Source organism: Oxyura jamaicensis, chromosome 4, assembly GCF_011077185.1.
Source record: "Oxyura jamaicensis isolate SHBP4307 breed ruddy duck chromosome 4, BPBGC_Ojam_1.0, whole genome shotgun sequence".
Lineage (NCBI taxonomy): Eukaryota > Metazoa > Chordata > Aves > Anseriformes > Anatidae > Oxyura > Oxyura jamaicensis.
The window spans coordinates 86527484-86542100 of NC_048896.1; the positions used below are offsets into that span (position 1 = coordinate 86527484).

The 14617-nt window shown below is 38.2% G+C and overlaps 1 protein-coding gene across 5 annotated transcripts in view; it reads right to left on the reverse strand.

Annotated features, from left to right (window-relative positions):
• Positions 1-14617, reverse strand: part of DOK7 (docking protein 7) — a 64583-nt gene that overhangs the window by 43323 nt on the left and 6643 nt on the right. For 4 of the 5 annotated variants that reach the window (XM_035325033.1, XM_035325031.1, XM_035325032.1 and 1 more), the window contains exons 4-5: positions 13868-14068; positions 5112-5231 (exon numbers count right to left, since the gene is read on the reverse strand). In XM_035325033.1, the coding sequence (XP_035180924.1) occupies positions 5112-5231; positions 13868-14068 (321 nt within the window). The remainder of the gene's footprint in view (positions 1-5111; positions 5232-13867; positions 14069-14617) is intronic. The other variant, XM_035325035.1, reaches the window with a different exon arrangement.

The following is a 14617-nucleotide window of genomic DNA, read 5'->3' on the forward strand; positions in this document are numbered from 1 at the left end:
CATAGTCTCTCCAGCAATTTTAGGCTTAATTTTCCCCTTACAGATCCCCTATGTGTAAGACACTCCTTGCCACATCGCTCGTGAGATACAAACTGCTATCTGAAAACTGGGTTCATAGTTATGTGCTCTGACCTCTCATTGCCCAGTCTGGGGGGAAAAGGATTATAAGAACCCTTTTTCAGCTAGCACTAAAAGACATCTAGAGAAACAACTTCAATGCCTACCATGCGTACATAGACCTAAACTCTTAGGCAGATGTTATTAACAATAGTTTGTCAGTTTTACTGCAGTCTTTGTTTCACATTTAACCTTGAAGTTCTCTGCTAATAAGCATGACTTCTTTAGAAAACACGCAAAAAAAACATGCAAAATTAAATTTCCCAGGAGTGCGGTCTTATACCAGGATTTTTGATTATAGACTAGCTGTCAGTCATCAGGAGGTTTTGTTACAAGATAAGTCTAAGGTCTGAAGTCACTGGCAGCCACCCAGAATAACCTATGGTCTCCTGCTGTATCAATCTATAAATAAGGTTAAGGAGAAAAAAAAAAGTAAAAAGGTTTTTTTTCCTCAACAGTTGTACCTCCAAGCTTCTAAGTAACTGTGGAATAATTTGCCATATTACTAACTCAGGAGGACAGCAGCAGCATGACCGGTACTGAGGCAGCTGTCCAAGGAAGTTCAGGCAGCTTCTGCCCACACAACATCCTACAGTAGTTCCAACAACTCAGAGCAATTTGGTATTGTCATTTCCCAAACTCTTGACAAATGCATCCTATAACGTGATTTACTCCCATGGAATCTAGGCAGTTAGATTCACTCAAGTCCTTCAATTAAGCAAGTGCTTTATCATTTCCCAACCAGAAATGGTTTCCTTGCTATAAAGAAAAATCTTTTGTTTGAGGCAATCACTGAAATTTTCTTAAACCCTGCTTTGGGACAAAGAGGAAAGGATTACATCAAACTTGGCTAAACTAAAAATGTCTCTGATGGAGATTTTATTTTTATATTACGTTGGTGGTTATTCATTAGAGCCACATCAGCTGCTTATCGTGGGAGATTTTGAATACTTTGGTAATACACACATAAACTGTCATCGTAATTCAAAGCTCCAAGGTTGTTTGGTAAGCACCTGTCAGGAAGAATGCATCATATCATGTTAAGTCAGCAGCTACTTAAGATATTTTTGATTATATGCATCCTTAAAATGCAATTGGTTAATTACTTTGCTAAACAGTTAGATAAATGAGCCTGAATATCTGTCCTTTCTTCCTTTGTAACCGCAGTCACATTTGCGAATCAGGCCTGGCCCCTCACCTTCATGCTAACATCTCCACACCCTGTAAGATGTCTGGAGGAATGCAAAGATGTCCTAAAAGTTTGAGGAGGATCCACTTGGTACAGATAGTGCAGAAGGCAGCCACAGAGCTGTCTTGCAATGGTCAAAGGTGTATCAAGCTTCGACAAAAAGAAAAAGCATCAGATAGATCCTCAGAAAGCAGCACTGCACATTTTCCAGTCAGTCACAAAGCAGCCTGAAGAAGCTTCCAAAATTAAAAGACAGCATCAAGACTATCAACATTACACTTGGAGTCTCTCCAGCCTGCAAGACTAGGCTGTCCCTTAGCCAGGTTTACAGGGTACAGATCTGCCCCATGCAACAAAGAAGAATATCACCAATAGATTGTTGGCCCTTTGCTGTGTTCATCTTTGGAATTCAAGATGAATCTTGTTAGTGAAAAGAAGGAATTCAACACACACCTGATAAGCAAACAGTTCTCAGATAACATGCATGTAAATTCAGTATAGATTACAAACCATGCCATCAGTGATTCAGTACTTTGTCAATACCTAGATTTCTGTCAAGACAAGAACATAAAATTCTCTGGCCTGGTTTACTAAATACCCTCTCAAGGGAAAAAAAAAAAAAAAGAAAAAAAAAAAAAAGACTGAGTGTAGCCAATTACAGCAATTATATTCCAGCTAGCAGCTGGGGAAAAATGAGCCACCCAAAAACCTCCTCTTACTCAGTTGAATCCTTTATTAAAATATTACACTGCCTGAAAATAACTACAGATACATACACTACCTTTGGATTCCCATTCAATGTTATATCTTAAGATGTGAGGCCTGGTTATACAGCCTTTAACAAATCAACTGTATTTTGGTACACTTTTGCTAAATTGATGGGCTCCCAAAATAAGCACTATACAGTGGTAAACTGTAAAAGAGCTAACGTTCTTTTTGTTTTCTATTTTATTTTGTATACACATAATGGAATTATTTTATCATGATAATACATGATAATATTCCCATTCATTTGCTATCCATTCAAAAAAAAAAAAAAAATCACAGAGCAATTCAGGTTGGGAGGGATCACAGGAGTTCTCCAGTCCAACCTACTGCTCAAAGCAGGGACAGCTATGAGAGGTCAGACCAGATTTTGCTACCTGCTATAGGGTCAGTCAAGTTTATGAGATCCACTCCACAGCATTTTCACTTATTATATATTTTATAGATGACATAAATACACACGGTAATCAAATGCATCTATATAAGAATACCAAGCTTTTAAAGAAATAGGGTGTATTTCTTAAAACTACAATCCTGAAATGGAGATGTGAATATAGTACTTGATCAAATTTCCTTTGCACATGCAGTGTATGTGTATATATTTATATACTTAGGTGCTCCATTTAACTATATAGTTATGTACAAACATCTCACTTTAGGAGCCACTGCTGTCATTCATTACCCTTTTCAAACGGCAGACCAAGCAAATGCTGACTATATTTGTTATGCGTGCATTGGAGCCCAAGAACACTGTCAATATGACTTTTTTCACCATGTTTTTTCTCCATAAGATGGGGTTTGTGTGTTTTCCTTTATTGGGAATCCCTAATAGTTATTCAAGCGTATTTCATATTTGAGAGTTACAGACAAAAGAAACCAAATTCAAATGGTAAACTGTGGAGAAAAGGCTGCTTCCTATGAAAGCTTCTAAGCAAATTAAATTACAGAAAAACAGAATATTGCTTATATAAAGCACAGTCAAGGGTGTGTAGCACTTTGCACTGCAGTAAATATGAATAACATTGAATAGACGTTTTTTCATAGAATCCCCAGTATGGGGATTTTTATCAAGTTATCTCAGGTGTGCAGATGACTAATTTATTTACCATATCCCTTTCAAAAGGTTGCATGCATTCCAGTACTCTTACCAAACACAGTATGCAGCTGGCAGAGACTTGACCTTTTCAAGCAATACAGAAGATTTTGTGCAGCAGCATACTTGATAAGTGAGGTTAGTTTATGGATGAATCACTAGTATTGTATGTGTATATGTGCCTTGAACAGGTCTGTGTAAGCTTCTGAATGGGACAATAAATGGAGGAGAACATGAAAAATAAAATGTTTCTATGAAGGAGAAGGTATAACATGGGTAACCAAAAAATGGAAGAGACAAGGTTAGAGATACAGGAAAATAACAGATGGACCAAAGTAGCTTGGAAAGGTGCCACACAGGAGTATGCAAGAATATGAGCACAGTTCCCTACAGAGCACTAGCCTCAACCAGGGAAACAAACTGAAATCCCGTGGCTGACTACATCTCAGTGACAGGTCCATCAAGCCGAGAAGACAAATGAAACAGACCCCAGAAAAGAGGTCTTCACTTGCAGAAATCACCAGCTCATCCTCAGGACTTTCCACATCCATTGGATGTACTCACTGAGATCAGAACGCTTGAAGGAGGGAAAGGAACGTGGTATGTAGCGATGTATAACAATGCACAAACAATAACTGAATTGATAACAAAGATGCAAAAGCAAATTTACTTCCACATGTCCTTAAGAAAAACATTTTTCAAAGAACATGCCATCATAAAAAATAGTAATAATAAATTTAAATTAAAAAGTCATTGTAAGCATAGTTTTTCTGGATATCCATTTTTGTTAAATGGAAGATTTGGGGAAAGTTTTAGAAATACAGAAAATATGCATTAAATGGCAAAGCTTTAAGTATCAGCACTGTTTTAGGGGGAGTGAGGTTGATTGTTTTTTTTGGTGGTGGTTTGTTTTTTAAACACTCCTCTTAGTTCAATGTAAATATATCATCATATAAGAAGAATGAGGTCTCATTGCCTACTATGCCACTTGGTTGTTTAATTTACTTTGGTGTTACAATAATGGAAAGAAGAGAAAATGAGCCTTGTGGCTACTTTGTTTACATTAACTAACTTTATGCAGTTTATTTTCACAAGTTTCATATCCAGACCTAACATTTTCCATCATATTTCCTTCCTGAAATTGATTATCTTACAACAGTGATAAAACCTTGTAAAACACCTATTAAACATCTAACACTTAAACAGAAACTTTAAATATTTCCTACACACCCTGCCTTGTCCTTCACCAGTCTTTCAGGCTATTCCCACTGTATCACATTACCAATACACAGATATTTTTCTGCAGTCTTATTTCCACACACTTGCCCTATTTGACAGGGTCATTCTAACTCAACACTGTATTTTTTTCATCTGCTCAAGTCAAAAGGCAACAGGGCTTACTGTGGTTCTAATTTCCTCTCTGACCATTAGAGTACATGCAGCATTTACCACGAAATAAGAAAAGGAATTTAATCTTTGCACATGAGAAAAAAAAAAAAAAAACCTGAAACTGATATGGAGGCCTGACAAAGTTTAAGGTTGGCAAGATTTTTCTAAGTGTTTGGGATGAACTCAAAATACCCCAGAAGTTAGTTTTCCAGGTTTCAGTTCATCAAAATAGTAATTCTGACATGGATCCAAGTTGCACTGTGCAAGTTTAAAACTAAAGGTTAGGAATCCTCACAACTCAAATTGCTATATTTTAGTACCTTTAAAAAAGAGAAGGCTAAAGATAGCAGTATCAACAGAAACCTGAATGAGCCAGAGCAACAGGGTGAAACTGGGTACATTCAACTGATACATCTGTACTGTGACATTTCAGAATGAAAACTGCTTTGCACTTTCTGCACCCTTAGTGTCTGCAAGCTGTTCTTACAATCAGAGCAGTAAGTGCTAGACATGGCAAGTTCCTACTTTGCTCGGTCACGCTGTACTTCCTATATTAACCTGGTAGGACTGGACGCAAACCAAAAGGGCCTTTCGTCGGGGAGATGCCACGGACGATACAGTCAAACAGAAAGCTGATCTGCTCCCCTTCAGCACAAGAAAGGAAAAAAACACCGGCCCCTGCAAGAAAGCACAACATAAATGTGTGTTTTTTCACCTGGATACATCAGAAATATATTTAGCTGAAGCTATTTATAACATAGCGATCAAAACCATATAAAGTGCAAGGCATGAAAAGAAATCAACAAAACATTCTGCAAACAGAAAACGAAAAATGGGTCAGCATACACAGTATGTCATGAAAATACACATAAATTCAACTGCTAACTAATCATTTAAGCTGATTTCCTGCAATGCAGACAGTTAGACCAATGCCAAAACACAAACCGTATGCTCTACAGCTGTCTGGGTCTTTTACTCTCAGTTACCCCTAGAATTCTGTAGATCCGATCTTAGCTATGTAAGTGTCAGAGACACTGAAAGTGTCAAAGTAAAATGAACCAGGTTAATTCTATTTTGACCCAATTCTATCAAAGAATAGTGTTTTATATCCTATATTGATTGGGATTTTGTTATATTAAAAATTTTTCTACTTGTTAGAACAACCTACACTAAGCCCTATGTGCCTATTATTAACAGAACGTAACGTGACTCCACAGGTTGTCATCAGATCTTTACCCTTCGCTCTATTCTGATATTTTGCTTTCCATTCATTAAGAATAGCCCCAAGCAAAATTAGAATGAGAATCACTAAATAAACAAACAAGTTCTGAGCTGCATGATACATAGCTACATGGACAAGACACATGACTCAAAATGCTCCACAGAACATTTTTTTGAGAACTGTCAGCCCAAATCGTACTCACATCAGAGAAGAAGTATAGTTGGCCTTCTTGATGATCTGAAAACATTAGGCAAAATACTTTCCACCCCAGTAAGCAGTGAAATTAGAATATAGACTTTTTAAAAGTGCTGCCAGTTCACCAGAACCAAGCACACTAGAAAACCAGAAATCAAATCTTAGTCCTGCAAAGAATTTTATACATTACTCTTGTAGGGGCTTGGGCCCTTAATCTGGGTATAAGTTTGACTTCGATATATTTCTCTAGCCTTTTCTGAGTTGCATGGATATTTTTGTCAATTTTACTTAAAGCAACAGCACCGGTCTTGACCAGAACACCTCCATCTCCATCACTTCCCACACATATGCCCAGTCCTATCCAACAGAATATCCACATTTCACTTGAGCAATGGATATTGAGCAATGGACAAAGAGCTATTGGATTCAAATAAAGGTGACAATAAAAAGTAGACCACAAAGTATTTTAGGAAATTAGATATAGCCAGAAAGGAGTAAACTGACCACTCCAGGAGAAAGCAATTTCTGGTCCACAATTGTGTCATTCCTAGTTTTTGTCACATCTAAGTCTCTGCCTGCTCTCCTTAAGTCTGCTCAAGACTACAGTGCTAGCAGCATCTTCTAATTTGCTATATCACACCATCAGATTCGTTCCTCTTCAGATCTTACTGATCAACACTTTTCTAGTCAAAGAAAGAAATCCTGTTCTTCATCCAGGTTATTTCATTTGGCAAACTGCTATAAACTGGAACTAGAACTCACTTGCTGGTACTCATTCAGTTATACTAGAGAATTGGCTTGCCAACATTTCTAGGGTATAATGTCTGAAACATTACTTGAGACTCAAGTTACACAAATATTAAAACACAAAGCTACATTTAAGCAACTGAATTAGATTGACACACACATTAGCTCATGAAATATAAACCAGAGAAAATCCTACTTTTCATTTTTTGATACTGTTATTTATTGTTGTTTTTAAAGGGTATTTGTCCTGCACTTTCTCACAGCACATATACACGCAATAGCTTCAGTATCAAAAAGCATCTAGGAGACTACAACACTACCCATGCAGTTTGACAGGTATGAAAGTTTTGGGTGGTGACTCACACACAGTTTTGTCTCATTTCCCCCTCTCCAAGAGATGCCAAAGAGTCAGAGAATTCTGTATTAGAAAGAGTTGGGTACAAAGCATGCATTCAGAAACTTGAAATTCGGCTCTTGATCTGAGCTCCTTCCTCCTTCCCCCATTGAGTAGAAATCAGTTTGCCTCATCTTAAAGGGTACGAGTCTTCCCCTGTGAATCACATCAATGCCAAAGGACATGCCTTTCTTGAAGAAGCAGGGCAGCACAAGGCTTTGCTGAACATGACCTTCTCATTCCATGCACAATAAGCAACCAGGATATGGAGACAACATAACAGAAGACATTCATATCTAATGGTGATGGACTATGTAGCCTAATATCTCAGCAGAATCCTACACATCCATGTTACCATTCAGGAAAAGAAGATAGCTCCAATGTTTCTGTACATAAAGATTACATCTGGACTGCTTGTTCTTTTATCACTATTGTTAAGAAGAGTCCTTCTTAAACTCCTGAGAGGCTCTACAAGCCTGTAACTTTAAACAAAAAAGTAAATGTGTGCAGAAATTTACTTCCATATGAATTGGCTACTTACCTCAAGGGACAATTTCTGTGGAGAACTAACACACATTTTGAAGTTCCAAAAACAAACATGAATGCCTTTATATAACTCATGCAAACAGTGTATGGACACATGTCCATGGGTTCAAATCCAATATATGCAAATATCCGTCATTACTTTGTAGATTCTGTTATTCACTTGATCACCATAATTGCTGATCAACTCGCATAAGATAGGTTTTATTTTTTGTTTTGTTAGACAGAACTAGAAGGAGGGAAGAAGCTTAGTAGTTCTTGCAAAATACATCAGGTGAGATGAATGACTAGGTAAGGTTCAAAGAAGTTATGTTCTGAAAACATACCTAAAAGCTAGCAATTATATTTGTTCTCTGCTTTCTTGAGAAAGTTTAGAAATTCACTACTAGAAATTACACATCTCAGTCATGTGCTGGAACAGATTTGGTTCACAAGCATTTGGAAGCTGAGGAATATGTGGTATGCATCACCGTAATACCATGCAGCTGTTTGCTAGACTGAAGAGCACTCTCTCCCTTTCTCCCCCTTCCTCTCTCAGATAAGAGAATCCGTGAAAGAAGTTGCTTGAATTCACTAGGCAAAGAGTTTCCTACCATGTCATGCTATTTTGTAAGACAATTATTATGCTCTTTGTTCCTTTGAATGGGCACAGGCAGGGGACAAGATGCAAAAACATCTGGCCATGGCAATCAAAGGTTCTTAGCTATGCAGCTATGCCAAGGTATCAAGACAGACACTTCTAAAGAAAAAAAAAGAAATATTAATATCATGCACAAAAATATAGTAGGACCCTTTTCAAAATACTTCATAATTCTGATGGCCTGCAGCCAAAGATTAATTCATACTAAAAAAACAGGTACACTGGAGAGCTACTGACAAGCTGCTGTATCTTACAGGGAAGATAAGACAGCTGGGCTTGCTTAGCCTAGCAAAAGAGACAGAGCATAAAGGCTCTACAAATGTCCTAGGAGGTAAGCATCAGAGAGGGAGAAAGAGAACCTGATGCTAAAGGACAATGACAATACAACAGTCTTGGATATAAGAACAAAAAATAAGGCCGGAAAATTTTTAAAAATAATTAAGAAGACCATGGACTTAAATGGATCTACAAGACTCAAGACCATATTCTAGCCTAATGCACACTTTGACTCTTTTTAAAGGATTAGAGAGTCATGACAACACCAGTGTTCAAAACAGAATTGGACCTTCAGAAACAGTCTGCAGCCACTCAGAAATTAGATTCTTTATTTGGGTATGCCTCACCACAACTTCAAACACCATTTTAATTAAGGGTATATCAGGAAATGCAGAATATCTTCCTGAAACCAGAAAAGTTTCCCTTGAAAGATAAAGTATCTTATTTGTTCCTTTTTTCACCTGTATCATTTTGACTCATATTTCTGGGGAATACTCCCAATTTACAGTAGTGTAAAAAAACACTCACAGAATATTCCATTCTTTAAAAGCAGCACCCAGAAATTAGGGTGAGCTTAAATGGGAGAGGGAAGCTAGGGGAAAAACTTCAGCATAACGTAGGTAATTCAGTGCTTCAAGTCCCTGGAGCAAATCCATCACCAATAGCTTCACATTTGTATCATCCATCCACATTTCATACCAGACATTCTTTACACAGCTGGCATCCTGGCCTATGAAGCGAACCATTTAGGTTTTCTGCAATGCGGAAATAAGATACAGCCGCAATCAATAAGCCCCAAATCAGCTGAAATTCTTGGAGCACAGCAACTGCATCAAATCCAGAACCACTTACAGAAGATATGCTACAATTTAACTAAATAATGCAAATGGCGGGCTATTTATATATCCTATTACTATGGGGCTTTCTTACACAACCAAGCTTTAAGTTTGGGAACTAAGCATTTAAGCTTAGGAACAGTGACCAGAATATGGGTTCTGTCCCTGTAGCTGTGCTCCCAGTTGCAAGGCTACAGAGGCATACTGCACTTTTCTCTTCTGATCCCAGTGAGACAGCTTCCAGGCCCTGTACTGAACCTAGACCCTTCTTTCTGCAAGCACCAGCTGCTCCTCAGTGGGAAGAAACCAAAGATTTGAAGCCCTGATGGATGCCAGGAACTGAGGTTTCCTACTCTGTAGTAGTATGGTGACCAGAAGAGACACGCAGAGCAACACAACCACCACCAGTTCAACTTTTCTAGAGATGTTTCAGTGTTCTCTCCAGTCAGGCAACCCAGAAAAAAAAAAAAAAAAAAATTCCAGGATTCCAGGTTTGTTTGTTTGGTTATTATTATTTTAACACTTACCTAGGGACCAAGAACATCTTCACTCCCACCTCCCAGAATCAGTCTGCAGGAACAGAATTTAGCCTGTTCATTGACCCTGAATCTACTTGGAAGAATCCCAAGGTACGCAGTCCTGCAGAGAAGATGGATCCAGGAGAGCTGACTGATTTCAGCTAACTGAGCAACAAGAAAGGTTTCTGCAAGTGTATTAGCAGAAAAAGGAAAACTAGGTCAGGCTTCAGCCTACTGCTGAATGGGGTGGTGGACCTGGTGACAAAGGACATGAAAAAGACTAAAAAGACTAAAATGTTCAACATAAGTAAAGTTCTTGTATGTTAGTAATGTTGTAATATGTGCTTGCATTTGCTACCTAACCCAATAAGAAGACTGAAACAGATATTCCCTAAACATTGTAATGAAAATGAAAACCAAACTGAAGGCCATCTATATTCACATACAGGCTACTGAACATTTTTGGTATTACAAACACAGCTCATATTACTTAGTGCTCTAACTTTATTTGGAGAAATACACATCTTTAACAACGTCACATGAGCAATGCATAGAATTATAGGGTGATATACTAGTAATCTAGTACATTCCATTCCAATAAAAAATACAGATCATAACAAACAGTACATAGTAACATCGACACACTGCATTTTATTATAAAGAAATCAAAAGGAAGAGAAAAGTTGTTTGGTTGTTTTTTTTTTAGACCCAGTAATTGAGGACTGAGGCCGGTCCTACCAAAACGTACCTTCCTTCTTTATGCTAATATCAAGTGCTGTACTGCTGAATACTCAGAATTGAGGTGTCCTCAAAACAGTTACCACAGAGCTACTATACTCACATTTGTGGACACAGGCAACCCTCCAACAGCAAATATAAAGCAAACACACGATTTGAGTAAGCTGTACAACCAAGGAGCGTGTATTGCACACCTCAAAGCAAGGCTCTACAGGACCTCCTAAAAAGCTGTGGTAGAGATACCTGCAAGCAGACAAGAGTCCAGCAGACAGGAGAGTGGCTCAGTCATCTAATTTCTTGTTACTCACCTCCTGCAGACCACCTTCTTCATTGGTCTGAAGTGCACATAAGGCCACACAGGTTACTAAAGGAGTATCAGCGTTACTCACATCCTCAGGGAATCTTGGCAGAGAACAAGGTCTTGTACTAGAGGCACTTGCTTACTCATCCAAAGCTCCTGACAGCACTGTGTTCAGAAACCCAGCCTCACCCTGTGCATATCCTTGCGGCCCTGTTGCATGCTGAGGTGGTCTGACTGCACCAGCAAACACCACAGCAGCAATTTCCTGGCTAGTTGCAACATAACCAGCACAAGTAAGCATGCAAGTAGTGAACCACACATTTCCCATATTTGGTTCAGGCAGCCACTAAAGAAGGATTCTGCCACACAGAATAGGTGATAAATAAGTCAGCACGTCATTTTGATCTGCCAATATCCCTTACTTTAATCCTTTCAAGAATGAAAGTCAGAACTGAAGTTGTATCCATTCATCAATGTTATCATAAAAACCACACACGTTTAAGGAGAGGTAAATGTCTGTTCTTTATACCCTATCACAATGTCCCTCTCAAAACTGCAGTATATCTACAAAGGGACTCTTCAGGAATGTGTGTGGCAAATTCTTTGTCAGTCAGTGCTGAACAGTCCCTCTGGAAAAAGCCAATTGTGGGGGCTTTGTTCAGTTATTATTTTATAGGAGAACCTAAGTCCCAACATCCATCATTGTTTTCTGCTAGTCATTTCTACTTTTGGCTAGCCCTCACTATTATTTTGTCTTCTTCCATGTTCTAATGAAAGTCTGCATAAAACATGTGTGGGATCCACAGGTACTCCATTTGCCATCAATTATGTACTCCAAAAATTAAGCCATTAATTGAATCCCTTATTAGTAAGAAATTACTGTCTTCTTTCTCTGAAGCACCTGTTTTAGGATTTAAGGGAAAAACTGAATTTAACATATCACAGAAGGTAGAGCAGTACCTTCTACTCACTAGAAATTACAGATGCTCTGCTTCCCAAAAGAGCCTCAGGACTACCAATTACCCCTGTAGTTAAGTTTTATATTCTCTCATTGGAGGAATTATGTAGATTACACAGATTATCCAAGTTATCAATCCATTGCTAATCTTACTTTAAGATTGCTTAGAATTTTTTTTCAGCTGCCTATATGCTTTAAATATAAGTTTTCCACAGTTAAATGATTGTAGATTTCATTAGTTCAAAAACTACTACTCTAAAAAGTACAGCAATGTAAAAAAAAAAAAAAAAAAAAACTGTTTCAATTTCCCATAAGCATTCTGAATGCTTAGTTGAAGATTTTCTATTTTCAGTTAAGAATTCAAACAACAGACCCAAATTATGTCTGCACAGAAGTGCACACATTTAAATGCGAGCCAGAGTTCTGGTAAAATGGTACTTGCATACAGAGATGCAAATGCTTTATTCTGCCTGGAAAAAAGCCTGTTCAAACCAAAACTGCAGGTGTTGGCAGATGTACACTAATTGCAGTTGACACAAGCTAAACTAGAATCTGCAGAATCACAAAAGAGAAGAAAAGGTGACTGTGCTGACATTCCCTTATACATTATAACCAGTTATCTAGCTGACAGTCTGAACCATGCCACTGGGAAACAAGACACTCATGTTCCTGTTCCCACACCTTTTAACTGAAACACAATAACCTTAACAAAGAACAGATTTGTTTCCGTACTGGCTGTACCTATAACCCATTCCTTCAGACACTGGAAACCCCTCTTCAACCCTAACATCTACATTAGGCAGGTAAAGATTTGAAGTAGAGTCTCCTGTACTGCAAGCAAGTGTCCTAAGTCAGAAATAAGGGTATGACTGTACAGTCCATACTAACCACCTTTGTAACTCAGCTCTGTATTTTCCAACAGACAAAGGAAATAACACCCATGATTGTAAAGCAGACAAAATTATTCCCCTTTCCTACATAAAATTTGCTAGAAGTCCCAAGGGAGAATATTCTTGGACTTCAATCAACTTGAAAACTTTGGGTCTTTTTGTTTTCTTTTTTATTTTAGTAATTGAATAAATCAGTTATTTTCACATTGTATTATGCAAAAGTCACACAACTTCACATCCAATTTGGCAATATGCACATCCACTCACAGATCATCAATACAGTATAGCTTCAAATTCTGCTTTGGAAGTTAAAATCTGAGGTTTTCAACTGATGTATATGATGTATCTGTTGCATTAATCATCTTTTCTTTTCAGCTCTTTTTTTTTTCCATTTTATCTCGAGTGGTAATGTGAAAAGTCCCAAATAAGACATTATAACAAGAAATTTCTCTCTGTCTAAAGGGATACTTTAGCTAGTAGGCTACAGAAACTAGCTTCAGCTTGCTTGCTTTCATTTTGACCCCATGAATCCTATAGTCCCGTAGAGTGACAAAGCTACTAACAAGCAGAAGTTTCTAACTTTTAGGAACTATTCCTCTACTGGATTTAGATATTAGCATTCACACAAGTGCCTTGATTCTGCAGGTAACCTCAACGCTTAAGCATCATTTTCCCTCTGCAGACAACAGAATCAATTATAATTTAATAATCTCAACATTAAACCATTTTGCCTTATCTCTTCGATGATACAGGTCTTAAAATTTCATTACTTTATTCTTGCTCTGAGTCTACCAGTAACTACTGACCGAACATCTTCTGGAGAGCCACACAGCAATGTTCAGCCACAACTCCACACGGTCACGTTTTTACTGAAGAACAGGGTTGAGGCCAGCAGAAACCTACTTACTTACTGGAACGGAACCTCTGACATGAAGCTGACTGCATGACAAAGCTACACAGCTGGTGCCACAAACTCCACATTGACAAAATGAGCACTTGTATTTCCAGAAACAGGTTTCAAACAACGTTTAGAAGACAGGTTCCGTTTGTACTTACAGAAGCCGCACCTGGTACCCCCTTCAAAGATGAATCCATTTGGGACAGCTCCGTATCGACGCAGGTCTGAGAGTTTCCATTGCCCCATGACGCTAGGAGGAAGATCTTTGGCAAGGACGAGGATGTCATTGCAGAAGTGCAGGGTAGCAGGCCCACTCTCGAGTTTAGTGCCAGGTGCTACAAAAACTTGAAATCTATGAACTATCAAATAAGGAAGAAAAAAAATGACTACAGAAAATAAGTAAAGTACTGTAATTTCTGTAACAAGTCATTCTGTTCAGCTGTAGACTGACCCCTGCCCACATCACCAGTCTCTTGCACAGGGATTCAAGGTAGAGCCTGAACAACCCCAAGTGTGTAGCTACAAGCTCATTATTCTATGTTATGTCAATTTAGTCTAAGAAAACATATATTGGCTTAATACTACAAAAGATTAAGCTGTAATGCTACAACTTAATGCTGTATTAATTTATCTAAAGTCTAACAGAATAATCCCTGCCTCAAATTAGTTATCCAGCTCATGCTTAAGTCATACCTCTTCCATCAGTACTTCTTTCTGTCTCCTCCTTCAAACAGCCTGTGCCTAGCCTTTCCAACTTGTGTGCACAAAGACACATAACACAGCTCCCAAAGAGCCCAAAAGTCAAGGCTCAAAGGAGGAGCAAGTTCTAATTGGAGCTCTGTCACTGATTCATTTATAATCTTTAATAATCTGCTTCAATCCTTTCTGCACTTTGCCTTCCCTAGCAG